This window comes from Ictalurus punctatus, chromosome 16, assembly GCF_001660625.3.
Source record: "Ictalurus punctatus breed USDA103 chromosome 16, Coco_2.0, whole genome shotgun sequence".
Taxonomy (NCBI): Eukaryota; Metazoa; Chordata; class Actinopteri; order Siluriformes; family Ictaluridae; genus Ictalurus; species Ictalurus punctatus.
The window spans coordinates 20,165,153-20,192,196 of NC_030431.2; the positions used below are offsets into that span (position 1 = coordinate 20,165,153).

Consider the following 27,044-nt stretch of genomic DNA (forward strand, 5'->3'; position numbering starts at 1 on the left):
TTCTACCAGAAAATCCTAAAGCAGAATGTCTGGTCTTCAGTGCGTAAATTGAAACTCAAGCACAACTGGATTAAGCAGCAAGACAATGATCAAAAGCATAGGAGTAATTCCACCTCTGAATGGCTCAAAAAAAAAAAAAAGGCCAAATTAAAGTTTTTGAGTGGCCTAGTGAAAGTCCTGACTTGAACCAATTGAGATGCTGTGGCAGGAATTTAAACAGGCAGTTCATGCACAAAAACCCTCCAGTGTGGCTGAACTAAAGCAATTCTGCAAAGAAGAATGGGACTAAATTCCATCACAGTACTGTGAAAGACTGATCTCCAGTTATCAGAAGCGTCTGGTTGCAGTTAGTGAAGTTAAAGGTAGCACAACCAGATTTTAATTTTAAGGGGGCAATTAGTTTTTCACATGGGTGATACGTGTTGGATAACTTTCTTTGCTTCGATAAAAGAAAAGAAAGAAATAAAACTGTATTGTGTGTTTACTCAGGTTGCCTTTGTTTTATGTTGTATTTCATATGAAGAAGAAATCAGGATGGTGGCAAATACTTTTTCACAGCACTGTATGTGTGTGGCTGTCATTGCTTCTCTAAAATCTGGAATCAAATCTTTGCTTACAAGGCATTTCCTGGGCACTTACAAAATGCCAATACAAAATGTGAATTAACTATAAATAGTCTGATTCTGTCTAATTTTTGTTCTTTCAGAAGTATAACCTTCAAGATGGATGGACAGTGTTACTACAATGAAAGCATTGCCTTCTTTTACAACGAAAGTGGGAAGTACCTGGCCACAGAGTGGAATACTGTCAGCAGACTGGTAATGGGACTTGGACTTACAGTATGTATCTTTATCATGCTTGCTAACCTCCTGGTGATGGTGGCCATTTACATCAACCGCAGATTTCATTTCCCCATCTATTATCTCATGGCTAACCTAGCAGCAGCAGACTTTTTCGCTGGACTGGCTTATTTCTATTTGATGTTTAACACGGGGCCCAACACACGCCGGCTAACTGTCAGCACGTGGTTACTACGCCAAGGCCTCATTGACACTAGCCTGACGGCTTCTGTGGCCAACTTGCTAGCCATCGCCATAGAGCGCCACATCACAGTCTTCCGAATGCAGCTTCACACTCGCATGAGTAACCGTCGTGTGGTTGTGGTCATCGTGATCATCTGGACTATGTCGATTGTCATGGGTGCCATCCCTAGTGTGGGTTGGAACTGTATCTGTGCCATCAAAACCTGCTCCAACATGGCACCACTCTACAGCAACTCGTACCTCGTCTTCTGGGCCATCTTCAACCTGGTGACCTTTGTTGTCATGGTGGTGCTTTATGCCCACATATTCATGTATGTCCGCCAGCGCACCATGAGAATGTCACGCCACAGCTCAGGTCAGCGGCGCAACAGGGACACCATGATGAGCTTGCTGAAGACAGTGGTGATTGTCCTTGGTAAGTGTTTCTCTTACTACTTCTGCAAATTTTCAGTTGTGAAGCTTTGCCAACAATTCAATTATTAAGTGTTCATATTTATACAACTTGGTGCCAAACTGTTAAGGTTTGGATAAAGGGAAAAAAATTGCAGTCGCTGTATTTCTACCAACATTCATGCAAAGTCATATGCAATCAGGTAGAATTCGTATTTTGTCCCAGTTTAATGGGAGTTTATTAGTTTATTACTATATCTAGTTATTATTATAGTATAGTGTATTAGCATATTTTACCATATTTCATTTGCTTTATAACTACTGTATGATAAATGGTCTGCACTTATATAGTGCTTTTATCCAAAGCGCTTTACACTGTGTCTCATTCACGCATTCACACACACACTCACACACCAATGGTTGCAGAGCTGCCATACAAGGCGCTAACTTGTCATCGGGAGCAACTTGGGGTTCAGTGTCTTGCCCAAGGACACTTCGGGATGTGGAGTCACGTGGGCCGGGAATCGAACCGCCAACCCTACGATTAGCCACAGCCACCCCATATATAACTGAAACAAAGCCATATTTGGTTTTCCAACAATTTTTCACAATTACCATATTAATATATAGATCCTGCATTTATTTAATGGTGCTCTGAGAAATTATTTCCCCCTTTTTTCCTTATGTTCCTTTTCCCCCCCTAGATTTCTCCATTTAAGCCACATTTAAGCAATGAAAAGGGCTAGGGTAACGATTCACTGAGATAAACTAACAAATGCTATGGTACTAATTGTGAGAGATTAGCTAACTCAGGCTATTAAAAAAAAAAAACATAGAAGTTGCGATTGTCTTTATTAGTTTTTGTACACTATTGGAATATTTGGTGCTAATGACTTTGCTAATGACATTGCTTCCACGCTAGCTAACTTGCATACTCTGCTGTAGTAAAAACACTGAAATTCAAGCATAACAGGATTTCTGGAACACAGGACATTTGCTAAAAATCAACAACAATAAATATGAATATGTCCGGGTGTGCTAAGGACAAAATTTTCGACTCACATTGGTGTTTATATTTAAAATCCATCTTTATGTCCCAAGTGTGTGAGTCCATCCTGAGTCACCAAAATCACTGTGGCTTTATTGTAATAAAAAAGTATATTCTTTGTTTCTAGCACATTTTCATGTGCCAATAATATCAGCTTTATGGAGCCACGTCTTTGTCTCTGTGTTGTAATTTCGTCACGTTGTCATAGAGATTTCTCCTTGGGGTGTCTTTATCATCCTTGACGGCAGTTGTCACAGTACACTATGCAAAGATTTCCATGTGCTCGCTTCCTGCTGAAGGAGGGCAGCTGCACAGTGACCTTGGTTATGTTCACTCAGCAGTGAAACTCAGTGTCCTCATTCCAGTTTTACTGCTTATACTGTGGATGTCATCAAGATGTTCAGATGTACAAAAAAGATATACATCATACAAAAAAGATATATTTTGTAACTAAATCTTTTTCAAGATATAATGTGTTTATTAACATAACACAAAGTATGACAATATAATATCAATATTGTGATAAATAAAGGGGCGGATGTGGATCAGGTGGTAGAGCGGGTTGTCCACTAATCGTAGGGTTGGCGGATTGATTCTCGGCCCACATGACTCCACATACCGAAGTGTCCTTGGGCAAGACACTGAACCCCAAGTTGCTCCCGATGGCAAGTTAGCACCTTGCATTACAGCTCAGCTACCACTGGTGTGTGAGTGTGTGTGTGTGTGTGAAGGGGTGAATGCGACACAGTGTAAAGCGCTTTGGATAAAAGCTCCATATAAGTGCAGGCCATTTACCATTTTAAATTATGTCAGGATACACTTTATTATGGCTATCGTGTTATCTTTTTATCGATTTATTTTTAATAATGACAAACTGACTGGAAGTAGCTGTTCTGAGGTCAAAATGTTTTACTTAATCTTAGACGTGTAAGGAAAAAAATATATGTAAAGAAAAGTTTTTAAAAATTCTAAATGTTACTTTTTTAAATATAAAAAATTCATTATATTTATTTTGTAGACATTAATAAAGATGCTATTGACAGTTTTGCTAAGAATTTTTTTTACATTATAAAAATGACTTTTTTTTTTTACAAAACATTTAAAAAAATCTTTTTCTCCTTTATCTCGGCATTAAATATTAATTTTATTTAAAAAACAAAAACAAAAAAAAAAACCACCTTGTGCCCTGGGATAGGCTCCAGTTTTCCCCGTGACCCTGAAGAAGGATAAGCGGTATAGAAGATGAATGGATGGATATAAAAAAAATAACAATATAAAAACTATGAAAAGCTTTTATTTTGGGAAGATATTCATAAATATATCACTGACAGGTTTTAAAAAAATGTTCACAAAGGTTAAAAAAAGTTAATCTTTTTCTCCTCTTCAGTGTATTTTTTATTTAAAAATGAAAAACAAGTTTTTTCTCAGACAGTACATAAAAGTATAATTGAACCGTTGGTTTTTTTAAACAGTGCTACTGTACTGCTGGAGATTTGTTCAGAATCTTAAATATTGTATATTGCAATGAATTTTGATTTTTACAATGTGATTTGTTTTGGGGTTTTTTTGCTTGAATTTGGCATTACTAAACCCTGACATATTCCATGCAGGTGTTCTCAAAGGCAGCTGAGTCAGAATAGTAAATAATTAATTAAATAAATATATCCATCCATCTTCCATAGTGCTTATCCTACACAGGGTTGCGGGGAGCCTCGGGGGACAAAAGGCACGGGACACCCTGGACATGGTGCCAACCCATCGCAGGGCTCAAATCACGCACATTCACACACCACGGACAATTTTGGAAAGGCAAATCAGCCTACAGCACATGTCTTTGGACCGGAGAGAATTAACCGGAGTACCCGGAGGAAACCCCCAAAGGACAGGGGGAACATGCAAACTGTGCACACACAGAGTGGGGGCAAATGTGTTAACCACTTTTGAACTGTTTTGCTTCCATTTACATATATATATATATATATATATATATATATATATATATATATATATATATATATACACCTAGCACTATAGGTCATGCTTCAGAGCAGTATGTTATCTTATTACACAGTCGTGCCAGCACTTGAGTGATGGAACAATGCAGCCGTTGAGTGGTATACAGCTCAGGGTTTGTGGTCCCACTCCTGTCGCCAGTTCCAGTGTTTGCCTTGCACTGTGTCAGCGTCATGCCTCGCTGCTTTCCCCAGCCAAACCCAGAGAAAGAACCTCAGTCAGGGCACAGAGACCTAGAGCCAGCAGGAAACAGTGCTGCTGTTGTTTAAAACGTATGGAGCTCAACGTTAGGCTCTGGGGAAAGTGCAGAGCGGTGGAGCAGGACAGGAACAGATACGGTTCTTAGGTAGTGCTGGCACTCCACAGATAAGAGAGCTCTAATACCATTATAATGTCAGCGGTGTGTGTGTGTGTGTGTGTGTGTGTGTGTGTGTGTGTGTGTGTGTGGCTCAGAGCCATAAGAATGTTCTGTAGATGTTAAATGAAAGCGGGCAGTGAAGGCAGAGAACGGTCAGCCATTCTTCATTCAGTTACTTGCAGAGCAGCTCATTACCACATTTCACATGCTTCAAAGTTTTACATTTCTCAAGCATGAGGCGATCTTTAGAAGCCCTCAAGCTTTTCAAGACTGAAGTATAATGTTACTTAGACTGCTTTTAGGACTGTCAAGTTCCTTTAAATGCAGCATTTTATATTAGTATTAAAATATTTATCTACCTGTAATTGTATACTCCCACTGACAGAATGAGCATTAACATTAGGTATGATAGCCATTCGTATCACAGAAAATTTGGAAAGTGAAACCTTTCTTGGTTAGAGAAAATTGTGGGGAGGCTGCGTCATCATTTTTTTCATAAACATTGATTCATTCAGCTTCAGTGCCTGCTTTATCTTGGTCAGGGTCACAGTGGATCCACTTAACCAGTTCACCTACCTGCTTGTCTCTGAGATGTGGGAGGAAACCAGAGAATCTGTGCAAACATGAAGAGAACATCCACAAAGACTAACGAGTTAAGAATTTAACTATAAGGAACTATAAGGCTATAATGGAACTATAAGGCAGCAATGCTACCTACTGTGCTGCCCTTTCTTCACAAAACATTCTTATGTTTATTTATTAGGAACCTACATATGTTTCTTTATCAAAATAGATATGTGGGTTTTTTATTAAAAAAAAAAAATATATATATATATATATATATATATATATATATATATATATATATATATATATATATATATATATATATACCTACAGTACATTTTTAAGACTAGATTTGACATCACGCAAGATCTAGGGAAAGATGGCTATTAGGACACCATTAAAGATATATCCACAGAAAAAAAAAGAGTGAATGTCTGCTGGATATCAACGTATCACATACAATACTTGTTTTCATATTCAATTCTTGTAAATAAGTTATGCTTTAAATCTCATGCCTTAATTCAGACCCCTTTTGTTAATCTCTTATAAAAAAAACAAAATTGGTTCCTCAAGGGTTTTTGGATTGGTAAAAGTTGTAGCATTGCCTTGTTCATTCATCTTAAGAAACTGCTTTATCCTGCTCAGGGTTGCAGTGGAGCATCCGGTGCCAGAGCACCACAAACACACGTACACACACACACGCGCACACACACACACAATTACGTTGAACCCTGGAGCTGTGAAGCGGCAACGCTACCCGCTACACCACCATACTGCCCTAAAGGAGTTTAGTGAACAGGAATCTCTTTGTTCTAGTCTTGCACATAGATCAGCTCAGGGATTCCCCACAAGCAAACACTATTTTCTAAGAGTGTCATAAAGGGGCACATGGGTCATTTGGTCTACATGTTTAAATATGCAAGCAATTCCTTGCAAACGTATGTCAAGATAATGAGATGTATGAACTTTCAGTAGGGAAATTCATTAGGATAGCCTTAATAGGTGTATAGGTGGTTGTTGCAGATAATCTGTAGATTAATGTTGAGTTCACATAGGTATGATTGGAGACATCATGATTAACACATCACATCAGAGAAGTGATGCACTTCACTTCTCTGAACCTCTCTGAACTATGGAGTGCCTTTCCAAGTCTCAGGGTGGAAAAATAATAAACCCATTAGCTTGACCACTGGGCAAGTGAAAGCTGTGCTGCCCAGTCCTGTTTTGTTTGCCTGGAAACCTAAGTGACTAATCTAAAAACTTAAAAATGGTAGCTACCATAACATAATAGAGTATGACATGTTAAGTGCATTCATACAGGCACAAATGAGGATATAAATCAACATAGACATAGTCATTATCCTTTTGTAATAATGTGTCTGAGGTAGCACGATATGTGGCTATGAAAGGTTAATCATATTCTGGAGGAGAGATGGGGGTGGGGTTGGGGAAGAGGGGGTTTGGTTACTATGAATGCAAACTTTAATGCACTGAAAAAGACACACTATTAGCATCAAATTAATATACATATATAAATAAAATGAGTTCACTCTGCCCACGTTTTGCGTTTTTTCCTACATTCTTTTGAATGTCCATGGAATAAAGTAAAATATTAGATGCCATGAATGTGCCATCTACCATCACTTACACATTTGAATGACCATGTGATAACATGAAATAAAAAATGACTTTATATGGCCATGGCCATTGTTTCTACTCAGTACAGCTGTCATTTGCTGCTACTGTCAAGCAACAATAGCGCTTCGCCTTCACGCGTTTGCTGAGAGTAAGCTAATATTTGAGAGGGAGGAATTTGGCCAATAGTTGCTGCAAGCCTTTTATAATCGACCAATTGGTGTGCGAGAATTACAGAGAGGGGTTAAAGCGATGCAAATATGCACTCACATGATGCAGTATTAGACCATAAACACATCATAATGAAACTAAATCTGAATCCCAGACATTTTCTAGCCGGAAATCCTGGAGGGACGGTTTTTTAAGGTCAGAAAAAGAGGTCGTACGGTCACGCTAGGCTATGAGCAGGCTTGAGGAGTAACAGAATACGTGTAACGGCATTATGTAATCATGATACAAAAAACTGGTAACTGTAATCCATTACAGTTACGTCAAAAAACAAAGTAATCAGATCACAGGTACATTTTATAATAAAATGGGAATACTATCAAGATTTTAAAAAATAATTTAAAACCAAATAAATTAATCTTTTGACATAACACAATATAGACAGCTGCTTGATTATAGTTCTGGTTCTCTTTCGCCAGTCGTGACTCACATGAGCAACCTCCTGGTGCATACGCAAAGTTAATTTGGTAGAAATGAACACAAATTATTCTCTGAAATGCTTTTGTGATGTAATGTTACCCGCATCAGTGAACAGTGATTTTTTAATTATTAATTTATTTATTTTACTAAAACAAATCCAAACATTGAACATGTTTTTAAGCTCTAATAATAAGCTCTAAATTAATGTATTTTAGATCGTATTGCTTTTCTCTTGACTTTATTTACATATGTGAGCTTGAAGTAATCCAAAAATAATCAGGTTACATTACTTTCATATTGTAATACATGGATTACGTTACTGATTACATTTTTTAAGAAGTAATTTGTAACTGTAATGGAATACATTTTTAAAGTAACCCTGCCAACCCTGGCTATGAGCTCTAGTATCATGTCGCACATAAAAGTTATTACTCAAGCCTGGTGTCTTTATTCCTTTTCGACGTGCTTAATCATGAGGCATGTTGTGCAAGCAGGAGAGTCATATGAGTAAATCATATTCATTTCGGTTTTGTTAGTGTTTCCACATACATTCGTATTCTTCATTCTGAAAAGGTTGTATGCCATTTGTGAATGCTTATTTATCCAGCTACTATAAGCCTATATGTCTGGTCCAGTAAGCAGTGCCATTCAGAATGAGGAGCGTGTGCTGTAGTAACAACATCGAGGTGTGTCTGAAGTGCATTTTGTTTAAAAAGACACACCTCGTAAAATCTTTTTTTATTGCTAGAATCAATAGAGAGTAAGGATTATTCTTTCTCTGGTTGTTGAATGAAGAACCTAGCCTACTAAGAGTAAAACAACTAAAAGAATCTGCTTGTCCAAGGCACCCAGGCTATTGATTTATCCACACATCAGGTACAGAAATGAGCTAGCAAGTTCCACCTCTCAGAACGCTATAGAAAACATGCTCCTTTCCATATTAGACAAGTAAAATAACGAGGATCTTGGGCCGTCGGAAGCTTTTAGCACTGAATTGTCTCATGGATATTTTTTATAGGAGTCAAATGATGAAACGATAGGTGAACAAATAAATGTTTCAAGTCAAGTCAAGTGGCTTTTATTGTCATTTCAACCATATACAGCTGGTACAGTACACAGTTAAAACGAAACAACGGTATTACAGGACCATGGTGCTACATAAACCAATACAGTAACTACATGAGACAATACAGTACTAAATAAGACCTACACATTCTTACATAAAGTGCACATGCAAATGTGGGCTAATAACACAAGACAGTACAGTAATTACTAAAACAGGAACAACAGGCACAGCAAGTGACAGTGTAGCGCTGACCAGTACACTGTTCTACTATGGAAGTGATGTAACAGGTGATATAACAGGTAGTGCAAAAGAGTAAGAATATAATAAAAAAATGGTGTAAATGTAAACATAATATGCTCTGACTTAGTATTCAGCAGATTAGCTTATACCAAATATGGACATAGCAGTTATTACGGTAGCAGCCAGGTAAAGTGTATAATAGTGACATGAAATTAAATATGATATTACAGTAAGTTACAGATAAGTACAGTAGCAGCAACAAATGCAATACAGAAATGTGTAAATATTGCAATGGGAGTGGGATGGTGTTCAGTTCAGGGTGTGTGTGTGTGTGTGTGTGTGTGTCAGTCCAGTCTTGAGGAGTCTGATGGCTTGGGGGAAGAAACTGTTACACTGTCTGGCCGCGAGGGCCCGAATGCTTCGTTACCTTTTTTCCCGACGACAGGAGGGTGAAGAGTTTGTGTGAGGGGTGTGTGTGGTCCTCTACAATGCTGGTGGCGTTGCGTATGCAGCATGTGGTGTAAATGTGTATGATGGAGAGAAGAGAGATGCTAATGATCTTCTCAGCTATCCTCACTATCCACTGCAGGGTCTCGCAATCCAATGTGGTGCAATTTCCAAATCAGGCAGTGATGCAGCTACTCAGGATGCTCTCAATGGTTCCTATGTAGAAGGTAGTGAGGGGTGTGGGATGGGCTTTTTTCAACCTTCTCAGGAAGTAGATCCGCTGCTGGGATTTCTTGGTTATGAAGCTGGTGTTGAGGGACCAGGTGAGGTTCTGCGTCAGGTGAACACCAAGGAATTTGGTGCTTATGACGATGTCCACGGAGGAGCCGTTGATGTTCAGCGGAGAGTGGTTGCTCCGTGTTCTCCTGAAGTCAACAAACATCTCTTTTGTTTTGTCTATGTTCAGAGAGAGGTTGTTGGCTCTGCACCAGTCCGTTAGCCGCTGCACCTCCTCTGTGTATGCTGACTCGTTGTTTTTGCTGATGAGACCACCACGGTTATGTCATAGGCGAACTTGATTACAAAAAAATTACACATTAAAAATGTATTACTAGTGAAGTACCTTTTTTTTAGGATATGTGAGGATGTTACTTAGCCAGATAATGACAGATACTGTGTCATGCTGGTGTTTTTCACAACCTTACATTATTAGAAATGTCTACATATTGAAGCCATTATGGGTGATGTGGGTGGATTTCTTTACAGATTTCATACAAATGAAGTCATAAGAATGGTGTCATAAGATGCCTCTAAACATAACCTTACCATTTTGTCTTTTCATTTGAGCTGTATTTTTATTTATTTACTTTCCAACTGTGAGATCATGCTGGTTTTTCTGTTATACTCATGATCTGGTGATCTCTGGTGATTTATGTTAGAGAACCAATCCAGATGAATCTGGAAATTATACATGAAAAACATCTACAGGAATTGCTCTTGCTCATCTACAGCAATTCCTGTAGATGTTTTTCATGTATAATTTCCAGATTAAGAACCAATTAAGACAAGAGTAAGATAATAGATTTCCAAGACTATTCTTTCAGCCTGTTGCTTTCATAACATAACTGGTCTACAATAATCTCAGTTTGGCTAATGTCATCCAGAGTGATTGAAGTCTGGTTTTAACTGCTGTATTTATATAGCACTAAGCCTGAAAGGGCAGTTTACAACAAATGGCTGACCTTTTGCTAAGTACTTTCACAGGTATTGCCGTATCATTGACACTTCATTATTCCCTCCTACTGATCTTCACCCCTTCACTTCCCTCAATCCACGTCTGTGTACTTCTGAGAACCAAAAAAAAACAACATTTGCCCATTTCTTTTGCTAGAGTGCTGACAAATTCTAAATCATTTCACATACCACTTTGATCTGTTATAACCATGCAGAGAATATTGACAGTTCTAGGGCTTTGGCTTGGGCTGACTCTGAAAGCACAGGATCATTTGCATGAGCTGCAGCAGATTATTTTGAAGGCCCCTGCTTTGTAGTCTGCTATTGGTTTATTTTATAATTCCACAAAGAATAATGCACCATTTCTAATATCCTATATGAGCAATACAGTAGAGTAGCACACAGCAGTCTGGTAGTATGAACAGCATATGTGTGTGTGTGTGTGTGTGTGTGTGTGTGTGTGTGTGTGTGTGTGTGTGTGTGTGTGTGTATATATATATATATATATATATATATATATATATATATATATATATATATATATATATATATAGGAAGATATTTCTGGAGACACCCATGTAGTTTTGGGACACCCTGTAGATGACAGCCTCCAAGACCGTCAACACACATCTGCTGTTTCACATCAGGTAATAAGAAAGCCCGCAGGCAGCCCCAGTCTTGGACACCAGAAACACATGCCGTATGTGCTAGGATATTTAGGCCATCACCAACTTTAAAATACAACTTCCCTCCCAGATTCAGTGAATGACTTCTACACATGGTTTGAAGTGCAGGTTGACAAGCCTTCAGGGAAGACCACATGTCATCCTAATGACCAGGTGTTTCATCAGAATCCAAATTCAACATCAACAGGAACTGTTGCCCAATCCTGGGACATTTTTGACCAAAATATTTTAGACAAAAAGGATTATTCTATAAGAGGAATCTGCTGAGCTTTCACCTAGCCTCACCTAGATTTCTTCCTGGGTTGTCCCACCATGATACCAGGGCTCCCTGCATGCTTTAAGACCAACACAATCATCACTAACAATCATTGCAGTGTCAAAGCATCTCCTGTATCTCTCCCACCAATCATAATGATGTCTATTGTGGCCAGTTACGAGGCACATAACGACCAGAATCCCCACCTCACTAAAATTCACACCTGTATTTTATAGCATAGTATCATCCTTATGACTATACTCCTTAGATTTGTCCATACAGATGTTATAAACTTTACTATGTGTATATGCTAATACTTATGTCTGTTAGCAGTTTACAATTTAATATAATTTGTAGTTTTGCTTACAGATTTCTGTAGTCAGCACAGCTTTATGTGTTGCTCTATGGTCTTGGAGGGCTGACATTTTGATCCACTATACTGGTGCATATGGGTAGGAAGTGAGCCAGGAAGCTTTTCACTGGAACACAGAACCTTATTTATGCATGTCAAGGACCATGGAACATTACAGCTTGAACCATGAAAGCATTCAACACAGTAGTATATCCCGTTTGAATTTGCCGACCAGCATTATATAAGCCTGAACAGCAAAGTCATTGTGCAAGCCTTTGAGAAGTTCCCAACATATAAATCCATTCTCGGCGTGAAAGTGGAAAAGACGTTCTCAGGAGAGGAAAGATGTTCAGATGATGAAACCAAACTCCTCCTGTATTGGCTTCCATGTTACAAAATCATGGCGTCAAAACAACCCCTAACTGACTTTTGCTTTTTTTCTCAGTGAACTGATCCAAACACATTCACAGACAGTTTACTCAAAAGGTTTTCTAGCAAAACAACCATGTATTATTGTACGAGGTACAAATTTCACTAACATTAAGGGTGCACTTGAGCTTCAGAGAATATTTGATTTATGAAATCTAACCAATGAGCTCCATTTCAGTAATCAAAGCACTAATGTAATTGCATTTGGATTTATACTCGAGTTAAACACAGCACTCACAGTAATACTGTTTAATAAACAGCAGGAAATCCAATTTGCTCCAACAGCATGCACCATTACATCTGTCAGCATTTCCTGTTATCTTAATCATATTTCAGTATGGTTTAATATCATTAATGTTACAGCTGAGTAACATGCCAGGTAACTCATTACTAAAACACATTATGTACTGTTAGAAATAGATCATCAGATAAGCAAGGTGTCCCAGTTAATCACTAATAATTACATTTCTATACTGACCAAATACTGACTTAATTAAAACACTTGGCAATTTCCAATGTTTTCTTTTGCCTCCTGAATGGCAGGAATGGATTTTTAATTTTTTTTTTACTTAGTATTTTTTTTTCTGGACCTTTGAGATGTTTTTAAATCCACTGTGCATCATGAACAAGCTGAAAATCGTCTACTAAGTACTTTAGTGAATGATTTAGTGCATGTATTTAAAAGCAAAGAAAATGGGGTTTCAAGTGTATGAACTGTGGTTAATGAAATAAAAACCTTGAAGTCCCAAAAGCACCCACCCAACCCCTAGAGATCGTATTGACTTTCCCGTTGAGCTTGTTCGTAAAGAGAGAAATGTGGCCGAATCATGGAAACGGCCCGTTGCCGTTTATCTAACTCCTGAGAGTCCCCACATAACTTTCAAGTGATGTAAAGTACTCAAGAACAGCTGTGTTCTCTAAAAGAAAACCAGGCGTTTGTGAATATCACTCTCTATTGCAAAATAACATCTGTAGCCAAAATGTTTATCCTTTTTCAGCACACACTTTGAGAAATGCCAGCTGAAAACAGTGTCATCAATTTGTTAAACATGTTCCTGAGCTTATATTCATATGAAGATGTGATATGAAGGCTGCAAGACTGTGAACGACATGCTGAAATATTGGCAGAGATCTTTGACCTCAGGAAATTTCAAAACCTTGAGAAACGTGCCTTCCTGTTCAGTTCATTAAAAGGTCATGTAACACAAGCCCTAAATTACAACAGCCCTAAGTACAACAATAATATTATTATCAAGTTTGCTGACGACACCACAGTGGTCGGACTTATCTCAAAAGGAGAGGAGGCAGCCTACAGAGAGGAAGTCCTAAACTTGGCAGCCTGGTGTTCAAAGAACAACCTGACTCTAAACACCAAGAAAACCAAGGAACTTATTGTAGACTTCAGAAAACACAACACGGAGCTGGCCCCCCTCTTCATCAATGGGGAGTGTGTAGAGAAGGTCCACACCGTCCGGTTTCTTGGCGTCCTTATCTCTGCTAACATCTCCTGGACGGACAACATCACAGCGGTCATCAAGAAGGCTCAAACGCGGCTACACTTCCTGAGGGTTCTCAGGAAGTACAATCTGGACTCCAATCTGCTGCTGATCTTCTACCGCTCGTCCGTCGAGAGCTTGCTGACATACTGTATCACGGTGTGGTATGGTAGCTGCACCGCAGCAGACAGGGAGAGGCTTCAGAGGGTAGTAAGAGCAGCACAGAAGATCATTGGCTGCCCTCTCCCCTCCCTGATGGATATTTATACTTCCCATTGCCTCAGCAGAGGAAAAACTATCATTAAGGACAGTTCTCACCCTGGCTTTGATCTGTTCAATCTGTTGCCCTCAGGGAGACGTTACAGGTGCATCAAAACAAGGACTAGCAGATTTAAGAATAGTTTCTTCCCAAAAGCTATTACCATGATAAACAAACACATGTACTGAGTCCACAGCATATGTATATATTGTCTCAAACTGTGCATTTCATAGTACCTCCGCCATCCACCCTAATATCTATCTATCGTGCATATATCTTGCATATATTGTATATCTTGTTTATTTATTTTGTTTATTTATCTTATTTATTTATCTGTGTATTATCTGTTTAATCTTCTTGTGTATTGAATGTATATGTTTGCACGGAACAAAAAGGAGTGGCTCTTAATTTCATTGTACATGTGTATAGTGACAATAAAAGGCATTCATTCATTCATTCATTCATTCAAATTCTCAAAATATTTGTCATGGGTAACAGTTATACAAATAGCAGTTTTTCCAAGTATAGTACTATGACAGAAGGAGGGTAGTTGTATGATGAGAGGGGAAATGATCACCTTCAAGAACTAGGATGTAGTAGAGGTCAAATAAATTAGACATTATTTTTTTATAATATAAGTTCATTATATTTTTGATCAGGTTACATATTGTCCTTGGTGCCATGTTAAAATGTATTTAGGTAAAAGAATAAGGCTTTGCATGTACATTTTGAAGAATCTGATTGTTATGTGATTCATTTCCACATAAAAAAAAAAATCAAAGCCCTGCTATTAATGACTCCATTTTCTCCCCCTTCCCCAGGTGCTTTTATCGTGTGCTGGACGCCTGGTTTAGTTCTCCTGTTGCTTGACGTTTTCTGTGAAGAATGCAACGTGCTGGCTTTCGAGAAGTTCTTCCTCCTCTTAGCCGAGTTTAACTCGGCCATGAACCCAATCATCTACTCCTACCGGGACAAGGAGATGAGCGTTACATTCAAGCAGATCCTGTGCTGCCAGCGGCAGGAGAACATAAACGGTACGGTGGAGGGTTCAGACCGCTCAGCTTCCTCATTCAACCACAGTGTCCTGTCTCCACACAATAATGACCACTCAGTGGTCTGAACACAGCAGAGGAATGCAGCTGGCACTATAGGGATCTATATGGGATCAAACCCAGGACTGGAAAAAGCTCCTTGCCAGGTGGCAGAGCTACACAGGAGGCATTGCATTAAAAAAAAAAAAAAAAACTATTTTGGAGGTTTTTTTTTTTTTTTTAATGTGTTCTATTTTTGGTGAAACTATATTAAGTATTTAATGACTGATTTACAGTGCAAGGGGTTCGGGCAGTATAATGATGATCGTTAGGTCAATTATTCAAGAATTTAGATTTTTCTACTACCCAGTAAGTCATGGGTGTCCCCAGTATTAACAAAAATCCTATTAACCTTTTAGCTTAGGCTTTTGCACTACAGAGGTAAGCAGTGCACTCTTGAGACCACTGATTAATGGCACAATTTTGTCGCCAGCTAATCTAAAGAAGATGTGCATCTCATTAGGCCTGTGGCATCACCTACTTATCACTACACTTGTATACAGAGTACAAGGATATATGCTAAGGGTATCTAGAATAGAATAAAAAAACAAAACAATGATATTAAACAATTTCAACGTGTGCCGAGGAGAATTCCTTAAATAACTTGAATTGCCTACTTGGCATGATGGATTGTTCTTAGGTCTTCTGCCAGAACGGTAACAGACATGATCATTTTTCATTTGAGGACCATGTCACTATATTCCAGTTCTGATTTGGGTAGCTCTTCATGTTTTGTTTGGTTTTGTTTTGTTTGGTTTTGTTTTAATGTGTTTTTTTTATTATTTTTTTTTTATTATTTTTTTTTAACAACGACCACTTACATATATGAGCCATTTCTTTTCAGGGAATCCAATTCATGGACTGTCACCACATTCTAAAGTCACAAGTGCCCTTAAAAAAAGTAAGAGTATTTGGGATTTCTTGATTTCTTTTGAAGACTTTCAGGTTTGATAAATGGCTGTCACTTTGCTAACAAATGTAACACACACACACACACTCAAACTTGTCTTGGTATAAACCGTCAGAGAAGCAGAGTAGATCTGACTTCCCGAGAACCTTGTTCATGGTCCTGTGTTTGATATTGTTTATGTCCAGTAGCCAGGACCTAATTTATTTTTTCTTGTGCCACAGTAATAAGTACAATGAAATGTATCTTATGACATGACATTAGAGAAATTAAATGATCAGTGTATGTTGGTCTGTATGTACAGTATGTATATAATATATGTATATATTCAATGTTAGTCAAAAAGGGAATCTTTATTTTGAAGGATTAAGTGACCTTTTCTTTTTGCTCTCAGTTGTATCCTGCATAACACTTAAATTATTTTTAAATGTTTAACTTGGGGGCAAACATATTTAGTACTTCCCATTAATTAATCGGAAATTTGAGGTGAAGACCTGTTTGGCAGTGGATGGAAACATCATTACTGTAAATGAGTTTAAATACAGTGGATACTAACATTGCTAATAAATGTAACAGGAAATAGTCGTACAATGCAAAATCCCACTAAGATTTTACAGCTATAATATGTTATTCCACCTGGATAAGGCATGCTGTTCACTTGGAATATAGCCTAGGAAAAAGTCATTACATCTAATTAGGCCATAATGCTGTTTGACCTAAACCTCAGTCATGGATTGTTGGTTTATTTCCTTCCATCTTTATGATTTAACTAAAAACATACAGTTTCTTTTATGTTTATTTCATATGATTTTAATCTCACCCAAAATATTTGATGTTTTTTTTTCCTCCCATGCTCATGCCTAAATTCTGTATGGTATGAGTCACCTAAACTCACTATAATTAAATCTGCCAGTCTTCTTAAAATAAACTTGTATGATATCAGGACGATTGCTCACATTTATTTATAAAAGATTTCCGGAGCTTTTTTTTTTTTTTTTTTTTTTTTTTTTTGTAAATACTGTCACCCGTTTATATTGGGCTTTGTCTTTTCCAGACTTACAGAACAGAATCGGCTTAAATGCAGACCTTTATATATTAGGAGCTCAGCACTGAACAATTTTTTCCCTGTAAAACTGGTAGATGAGGCAATCAGCATATGAATGTGGAATGACTGACAATTGCATAGGTATTTTGAAGACTCCGATACTGACTCTATTGGATGCACTCCTTTCCAGTGTCTCACATTAGTACTATCTCAGTGGTACTCAATGTATTGCCCTTGCTTTCTTTTCAAGAAAATGTAGTGCCCTTGCTTGCTTTTCAAGGTAAATGGAAAGTTATTTAATGTGACATACAGTGCATCCAGAAAGTATTCACAGCGCATCACTTTTTCCACATTTTGTTATGTTACAGCCTTATACCAAAATGGATTAAATTCATTGTTTTTCTCAAAATTCTACAAACAATACCCCATAATGACCACGTGAAAGAAGTTTGTTTGAAATCTTTGCAAATTTATTAAAAATAAAAAACAAAAAAGCACATGTACATACGTATTCAGAACATTTGCCATGACACTCAAAATTGAGCTCAGGTGCATCCTGTTTCCACTGATCATTCTTGGGATGTGTCTACAACTTGATTGGAGTCCCCCTGTGGTAAATTCAGTTGATTGGACATGATTTGGAAAGGCACACACCTGTCTATATAAGGTCCCACAGGTAACAATGCATGTCAGAGCACAAACCAAGCCATGAAGTCCAAGGAATTGTCTGTAGACCTCCGAGACAGGATTGTATCAAGGCACAGATCTGGGGAAGGGTACAGAAACATTTCTGCAGCATTGAAGGTCCCAATGAGCACAGTGGCCTCCATCATCCATAAATGGAAGAATTTGGAACTACCAGGACGCTTCCTAGAGCTGGCCACCCGGCCAAACTGAGTGATCGGGGGAGAAGGGCCTTAGTCAGGGAGGTGACCAAAAACCTGATGGTCACTCTGACAGAGCTCCAGCGTGTCTCTGGGGAGAGAGGAGAACCTTCCAAAAGAACAACCATCCCTGCAGCACTCCACCAATCAGGCCTGAATGGTAGAGTGGCCAGACGGAAGCCACTCCTCAGTAAAATGCACATGACAGCCCACCTGGAGTTTGCCAAAAGGCACCTGAAGGACTCTCAGACCAAGACAAAGATTGAACTCTTTGGCCTGAATGGCAAGCGTCATGTCTGGAGGAAAACAGGCACCACTCATCACCTGGCATATACCATCCCTACAGTGAAGCATGGTGGTGGCAGCATCATGCTGTGGGGATGTTTTTCAGCAGCAGGAACTTTTGAGACTAGTCAGGATTGAGGGAAAGATTAATGCAGCAATGTACAGAGACATCCTTGATGAAAACCTGCTCCAGAATGCTCTGGACCTCAGACTGGGGCGAAGGTTCATCTTCCAACAGGACAACGACCCTAAGCACACAGCCAAGATAACAAAGGAGTGGCTACAGGACAACTCTGTGAATGTCCTTGAGTGTCCCAGCCAGAGCCCAGATTTGAACCCGATTAAACATCTTTGGATTTGAAAATGGCTGTGTACCAACGCTCCCCATCCAACCTGATGGAGCTTGAGAGGTCCTGCAAAGAAGAATGGGAGAAACTGCCGAAAAATAGGTGTTCCAAGCTTGCAGCATCATACTCAAAAAGACTTGAGGCTGTAATTGGTGCCAAAGGTGCTTCAACAAAGTATTGAGCAAAGGCTGTGAATACGTATGTATATGTGCTTTTTTTGTTTTTTATTTTTAATAAATTTGCAAAGATTTCAAACAAACTTCTTTCACGTGGTCATTATGGGGTATTGTTTGTAGAATTTTGTGGAAAATAATTAATTTAATCCATTTTGGAATAAGGCTGTAACATAACAAAATGTGGAAAAAGTGAAGCGCTGTGAATACTTTCCGGATGCACTGTAAAATACAGAAAAGTATGTTTTACTTACGTAACATTAGACAAGTATAAAGTTAACATCTGTTAACTATGTTTGTTAGTTATCCCACCAAAAACTTTCAGCCAAAAATAGTAAAAATTAAAAAATAAAAAGCCAAGAGAGAATAACTGAATATTTTTTTTAGCTGAAAGAGGAAAAAGGCTGCAAGTGTAAAATCTAACACTACCAAAAAAACCTTTTATGTTAATAGAAAGTGATTTTTAAAAGGATGTTTGCTCTCCTCATGCATTCAAAAAGAGCAGTCAAGCACATATATATTGGGTTTTATCATAACCAGCTAGAACTAAACTATGTAGATATCAGATATAAAAATGTACTGCTGTAGAATGCCAGTTCACTCCATAGCCTGTAGGTGACATATTTAGGCCACATGTCCACTTCGTCCCTCAGGAGACTGCCCATGGCAATAAAACAGTTTAGTTTTCCAGTTTTCCTCCAGACTTACAGGAAGTTCCTGTGTCCAGAGCAGAGCAGACAGCGAGTGTTGAGTGAGAGGGATATAACACAATTCCAAGCACAACCACTTTCCAACAAGGCCTTACAGGAAAAAAAGAGGGGAAAACGCTCTGATTGTGTCCCTGGATTTTTCTATAGGTAACATGCGATACATTTTGGAGACAATCATGAAAATGACTGTATGTGAAATATAGAGCCACTGAGCTTCTGAGGAAAACTGACTGGTGGAAAATGTCAGGTCACTAAATTGGAGCAGCTGGATCCGGCATGCCTGTGTGTTTGTGTCGCTCTTGAGTAATATTTGATACTGAACCTGAAATTCTTTGACAGTTTATACATGATTGCCATGCTTCCTGTCAATTTCGAGGCACTTTGTACTACAAGGTTTAACTCTGGCTTTGAAAGGAAATCTTTTGGCTCGATGCACAATCTATGTAATGGACCTAAGCACCTCAATTGGCTGCATAATTATGAGTTATGGTAGAAACTCAGTTATTTAGCAATCTACAAGATATCAAGCATGATACCATTTATGGCGGTATTAGTATGAAAGTTGAAGCTGTTACAGATGATGAGGTGAGGGCTGGATAGACTAAATGACTTTAGGTACAGATAAGTTCCTGTTGGTGAGACCAATAGCGGACAGTCAAATGGCATAGGGGTGGGTAATGTAGCAGTCAAAAAATACCAACTTGTCAATGGACTCAGAATCCAATAATAAAGTCAATCTTTTGCACTACTGAAGATCACATATTGATATAAATATTGGTATGCTCATGGCTCACAATGCATTTCTTCTCTGGGTCATTCCATCTCAAGTGGTCCAGTGCAGGTTGCTCGACCATTTTTAATTTTCCTAATGTTATCTCTCTTTTTTTTAATTGATTATTTCTGTATTGGCATTGCAAAAACCACCATTTATTTGTTTGTTTGTTTGTTTGTTTTTACCTGGATTAACTATGACAGTCATTTTTGTATCATGGCACACAACAAATTTTGGTTATACAGCTGTTTATAGAAACCTCAATATCTCGACTCAGGATGGGCCTAACTACTTGGAACAAAAACTAATCTTTAGAGCACATTACAAGATACATGTAAAAGGTACATTTTGCACATACTTGTTCCTTAGACTTAAAATATAATGCCGAAGATTGCTCACAGTTATAATGGGAAGCGTCTCAGTCTTACTTTTTTTTAGGGGGAATCTATAGCGTCTCTTTTTTATGGGGTGAGAAAGTGTCATTAAAAAAAAATAAATAAATAAAAAATCCTCACTTTTGGGTTGAATGACTCTGTGGGTGACCAGATGCAAACCTGAAATTTTCACAGAGATAGGTCCTTCATAGTAGCATTTTGCTGTAAAAAAAAAAAAAAAAAAAAAAAAAAAAAATTGTAAATAAATAAAAAACAGGAGAGTTTGAGATTAGAGGAAAACTCTGTAGGACTGCAGACCTTGAGGGCCAGATTTGAGGTACCAGCCTGATCTATCATGTTGGTACAGATGTACAGTTGGTATGCGTGAATAGATTTTATCCAAAAATGGAAGTACAGTATTCTGTTGGGTGTTTTACAAAAGAACAGTTTCATAAACAGAACTATGGTATTGTTTCTCCTGTGATAAAGGCAGTAATTGACTACAGCTCAAAATAAAAACGGTAGAAGCAACCAACTTTGCAATTATTGGACCACTTGAGATGGAATGACTCCTTTAACGAGAAATGCAATCCACTAGGGAAATTGTAGCTCAGTGGTTAAGACCTTGGACATCTGGGTGGAAGGTTGTGAGCTCAAATCTTAACCCTCAAAAAGGCCCTTAACCCTCAACTGCTCAGTTGTATAAATGAGATAATGTAAGTCGCTCTGGATAAGGGTATCTGGAAAATGCCATAAAAAAGATCTTATGTCTGAAATGAATATTTATAATCATATCTGAATGATGCAGAACAAGAGACATTTCAGAAGTGGTGATTTACCTCAAAAATTAAGGTGACCTTAATCCACAGACAGTTCAGAGATATACAACCAACTGTGTGTTTTCCCATCATTTAAACAAGGAATGATCTTTGAAATCACAGGGAAATGATAAACGGTAAATATGACTGAACTCTGACTGTAAAGATGTCATACTTCTGGCAAACTCTGTGATTTTGTTGTCAAATACAGATAACAGTCAGATTACAATAAGCTCTGGGCAAATTCTTTATCATTAAGAAGTTGTACTTAGGTCATTATTTATATCTAGTCAGCATGTTTATAAGTGACTCAGTCTTGGTTTATATGAATGAAAACAACAAACTGAAGGAGGGTTAAAAATACAGCCTATCCATCTCTGTTTTCAACGGATGACTGAACCAAAACGCTGATTCATATTAGTACTAGATAAATTTACTGTAGGAATTTTTCAGGTCACGGTTACTTCCCTACACTACATTAAAGAAAAACTCCCATTTCCTCTTTTAGGCTTTAAAATCTCTCTGAACATGCAGGTTTTTTAAATATTATTTTATATTATTGTTTTAAATGTAACATAATGCGGCTTTAGCGAAAGTTGAAAGTTTGAACAAGGTCCATAAAGGCCTGGTTTCACCTCCCTCAATTTCTCTCAGGACTCTTCATTTTCCAAACATTCTTGGTGGGAAAAGCTGCACTTTGGTTGGTGCTCATGCTTTTTCTGATGCCTCTTGAGGTACAGACCAAATTTGCTTTTGAGTTGTTTTTTTTCCCCCAACTGAACTGAAAAATCACATAACCATACCAGTTATCTCTCTCTCTCTCTCTCTCTCTCTCTCTCTCTCTCTCTCTCTCTCTCTCTCTCTCTCACACACACACACACACAAACAATTTATATTTTAAAAGCAAAAAAAAAAAGGAACCTATTTTAACACTCAGTGGGTGTCAGAAAAACAACCTCAGCAAATCTGCTGATGCAGTGCTGCCCCCTACCTGTCACTCTGAGTAGCAGCATTGTTAATGTTGATTTACTGCTTTGATTACAGATTTTAAAAACAAACAAACAAACAAACAAACAAACAAGCAAGCAAACAAATAAACCTAAGAAACCTTACAGTGAAGCACATTAATGAAACAAATCTGCAATTTTGTTGGTTCAAGTCTGCATTCCCTAAATTCTGTACTTAAGTTGATACTTGGGTATAAATTCATTAAAAAAACATACTTCTTGTACCTTTCCTTGACTTTGAGGGGATCTTTTGTATCTTTACTATGTATCTTTTAGTATGTAGTGTACTGTTAAAGCTTTACATTGCTAACTAATCTATTTATGTACCTTAAAAGTACACTGTATCCACATTTCCAGGTGAAAGATACACAGTAAAGGTAAAGGTACAAAATATGTACCATTGTACCATTTTAGTCATTTTAGTATAATATTTTTATGAGTGTATGTTATATGCATACATTGTTTGTATGGTGATGTACTAATTAACTAGCTGCTAAATAAAATGTTATTGAACATTATGTGTGATAAGTGAACTTGGTGAATCTAAAACATATAAATATTTGTGTACAAATATGCATTACACATTACACACATTGCATTTCACTGATTTTAATTCAGCTTCCCTTTTATACCAAAATGTTGGGTTTATACAGCGTTGACATGTAAAGAGATTAACATATTATTCAAAGTTAAATAATAGTATTTGTAACAGTGTTGCTAGGTGATCCATGTCACCCCTTCACACAATTGGTACATTCCATACAATTCCAAGTCATACATACATCATGTGACTGTGGAGCGTGGCATAAATAATGTGATCGGCACAATAGTTGGCTCTCAACTTTTCATGAACAATAGGGTGAGAAATGAACAAACTGTAGATGAAAACCACTTTTGGATCAGAGTGGTTAGAGGAGAATGGTGGGAATTGTTCAAATAAAGCCACAATCAGGCAAATCCCATCCAATCCCATTCAACACTGCTGTACAGAATGCCATCTTAGAAGGCAAGACTTACTAAACTCTCTGGTCTCAAATGGACTACAACAGCCAAACAAACAGGTTGAGTGTCAGTGCTGTCAGGGCAGAACAATGGTGTATGACTACAATGAGAACAGAAGCATCAAACATTGAGGAGTGTAGGGAAAAATTTGCCTGGTTGGATAAATCCAAGTTTTTTTTGGATGATGATCACTCCTGATGAAGTGCTAAGTCACTGAAGCCATCTGACATTGTAATAACAGAACTGGCAAGTAGTGGCAGCATGATGGTGTGGGGAATGTTTTCCTGGCCTTTTATACTCGTTGAACAACGTCTGAAATGCACAGCAGAGCTAAATATCAATGCTGATCTAGTTCACTGAACACTTGGATGGACATTTCCAGGATGATAGTGCAACAAGACATAAGGCACATATTATCACTGAATGGTTCCAGGAACATGACCATTTATTATTATTGCGCTAATGGCCTGCACAGTTGAGACTCTTTGGGATGAAATGGAAAGCCTGTGCAACCGGTCTGACTAGACAGCCACCCAGTTTGCATTGAATGCAACCCTTTCCACATGGTATCAATTTCTACACAAAGCATCCAATATTCAAGTGAATCCACGATGTTCTAGAAAAGCAATGGAGGTGCAACAAGTTACTGGATTTGGGTACCTAGCAAAAATGGCAAATCAGTGTGTGTAGTCTGTTAGTTGGAAAAATGGATCAAACACAAACATTAGTAAAGTGATAATGTGCCATTTTGGAATATGCTACTCTATTCAAGCACAATCGTAACATCACATCATCAAACATTCTGTGTGCTCCGCTTAAACTTTCATAACTTTACTTTATTCAGATTTCAAATATAATCAATAAATACTGTACGTCGTAACTCAGTAATGTCAGAATGCAGACAAACAACAAGAACAATATCAAAAATGTAAAAGGTTAGCTTAGAGTTCATTTTACAGAGGCATCTTTCAGTGAAAATATCCCACACTCCTCAGACACATGTTTGAGCTATGACTAGTTGCTTGACTGGTTGACAGATACGATGTCCAGATGGTATTGCACCACTTCCAGTGCAAATTCCAGTGGTATCACAATGACTTATAGTGGAGTCCGAAAATCTGAGTCTACTACCAAGTGGACTGTTTTATATCATTATTTAACAAAAACATTTTGTTTTAAATTGACAGGTTAATACATGTATGGTAATGTGCAAAAGTCTAAGGCACCCCTATTTTTTTAGAACAAAGTTGTTATAGATATTTATTTTGTGACTTGGGCATTGTGTCAGTACAAAAACTTTTTATGTTTCCAAGAATTACTTTTCCAAACAAATTAAATTCAATGTTACAGAATTATTTTTTTTTAAAACCTAAAATACCACTTTCCAGATGAAAAAATTTAATGAAGGCTGCTTGGTTCTGGATGCAAAAGAACCATGGCAGATTCTCCAGGATACTCAATAAAACGTACCAGCCAATTTCCTTATAAAACTGCACAAAGTGTAGCTGAGACTACAATTTTTTTTTTTTTTAAAGCAAAGGATTGTCATAGTAAATCCATTTGTTTGATTTATGTAGGAGCATTTAATTTCATTTTTAAAGCATCTTTGCTCCATAGCATTTCTTTGCTTAAGACTTTTGCATTGTATTGTAGCTGTAAATATGTAATAAATAAAACTTGAAGATAAGGTTTCTCATACAGCAAAAGATAAAGATGTCAATCTTGTTGAAGCAAAAATGCCTTTTTTTGTTTTGTTGAAAAATCATACCTTAAAAAAATAAATAATAATATTAAGGACAACATAAACGTAAACCAAGAGAGGAGTTGGATCGAGAGCTCAAACGAAATTTGTTCACAGATTATAGCCACATTTAAACACTTGATTTAAGCTCCGAAAAAGGTTTAACTTGCAAGATTTGACCAGAAAGCCTTAAACTGTACATTACAGTACAGCAAAATTCTTCTCTTCGCACATGCCAGCTTCTTAGTGTCACAGCAGAGGGTCAGCCATGATATGGCACCCTTGGAGGCAAAAATATACAACCTGTCCATTGTAGAGCATCATGAACACACACATTCACACAAGCATTCATACCTTTGGGCAGTTTAGCTTAGCCAGTAAACCAAATGGCTCTTTAGAGGTGGGAGGAAACCAGAGAATGTGAAGGGATGTGAAACTGCACACCTCTCAGGACCATTTAGGGGATCCTAAACCTGTGAGGTGGCAACATCTACCTACTACTGTGTCACCATGTAGAATTACCAGTAACTGAGAAATATTTGATAAAATTGTATTAGTATTTCATAACAGTTATTGGTAGTGGACTCAGGCATTTGGACCCTACTACCTCTTTAGTATATAACTTCTGATTTATCCCATCTGGTCTGTTTGTGCACTATTCTGTTGAGCAGAGTTTACGTCTCATCAGTACACAAAACAGTCAAACTCAGATGGGATAAAGTCCAAAGATACCTTGTTCCTCAATGATTATGATTGCTTCTGAACTTTCTGTGCTGTAGATCCACAGATTGCCTCAGTTCATGCTAGAGTGAAGCATCTGGTTATGCATCCTCTCCAAGATGCGGTGAATGCTAGCAAAGCTGGGTCGGTCACTCGGGTGCGTACTCCAGCACAAACGCATTAAGTTATAGAGCTCCAGTGGACACTGTTCTGGGCATAAAAGCACGTGGCCATCCCTGACATAGTATATCACCTCCTCATGAGCCATGCCATAGTAGGGCTGCATGCCATGCGAAAAGATCTCCCAGAGCACCACTCCATAGGCCCAGACATCTGACTCAGTGGTGTAGCGGTTATAGAAGATAGACTCAGGTGGCATCCAGCGGATAGGAATGGCGTCATTCTCATTTGCCTTGTAGTAGTCGGCTGCGTAGATGTTCCGGGACAGACCAAAATCTGCGATCTTCACCACCAGGTTCTCTCCTACAAGGCAGTTCCGTGTGGCTAAGTCCCGGTGCACAAATTTGCGCTCAGACAGGTAAGCCATACCTGCTGCAACCTGCTTGGATACTGAAAGCTGATCCAAGCAGCTGAGTGGACACAGATCAGACTCAGAGGACTGGGAACTGGGCCACGTCAGACTTCCCTGGCTCAGAGTGCGCTGCTGGACTGGAGAATGTCGCCGCAGGTACTCATTTAGATCACCATGTGCCATGTACTCAAACATCAGACACATGGGCTTCCCGACAGCACACACACCTAGAGGAAAAAAACATCCAAAAAAACTAAATTAACTACAGTTCTGAAGATCCCGGTCACAAAAATATCCTTGTTACTCTCATGCTATTGCTATGGAGCCTGGGAAATTGTTCCAGCACATTTTAGAGCTCTTGCTCAGCAGCAGGGGTTGAGGCCAGGACCAAAATGAACAGTGTATTTTTCTATTGTCATTTCCTTGAGGGAAGAACATGATAACAACACAAGGTCATTTTAAACAAATAC

General features: G+C 38.1%; 2 protein-coding genes across 2 annotated transcripts in view; one reads left to right on the plus strand and one right to left on the minus strand.

The window, feature by feature from the left end:
• lpar1 (lysophosphatidic acid receptor 1) overlaps positions 1-17,109 on the plus strand; it is a 36,841-nt gene extending 19,732 nt beyond the window's left edge. Inside the window, exons 2-3 of the mRNA XM_017489973.3 lie at positions 707-1,458; positions 14,988-17,109. Coding sequence (XP_017345462.1) covers positions 723-1,458; positions 14,988-15,286 — 1,035 coding nt within the window. The 5' untranslated portion in view covers positions 707-722 and the 3' untranslated portion in view covers positions 15,287-17,109. The remainder of the gene's footprint in view (positions 1-706; positions 1,459-14,987) is intronic.
• A 6,063-nt stretch (positions 17,110-23,172) lies between these two features.
• The window catches only part of musk (muscle, skeletal, receptor tyrosine kinase), a 31,304-nt gene continuing 27,432 nt past the window's right edge, over positions 23,173-27,044 (minus strand). Inside the window, exon 17 of the mRNA XM_053686692.1 lies at positions 23,173-26,801. Within this exon, the coding sequence (XP_053542667.1) occupies positions 26,116-26,801 (686 nt within the window). The 3' untranslated portion in view covers positions 23,173-26,115. The remainder of the gene's footprint in view (positions 26,802-27,044) is intronic.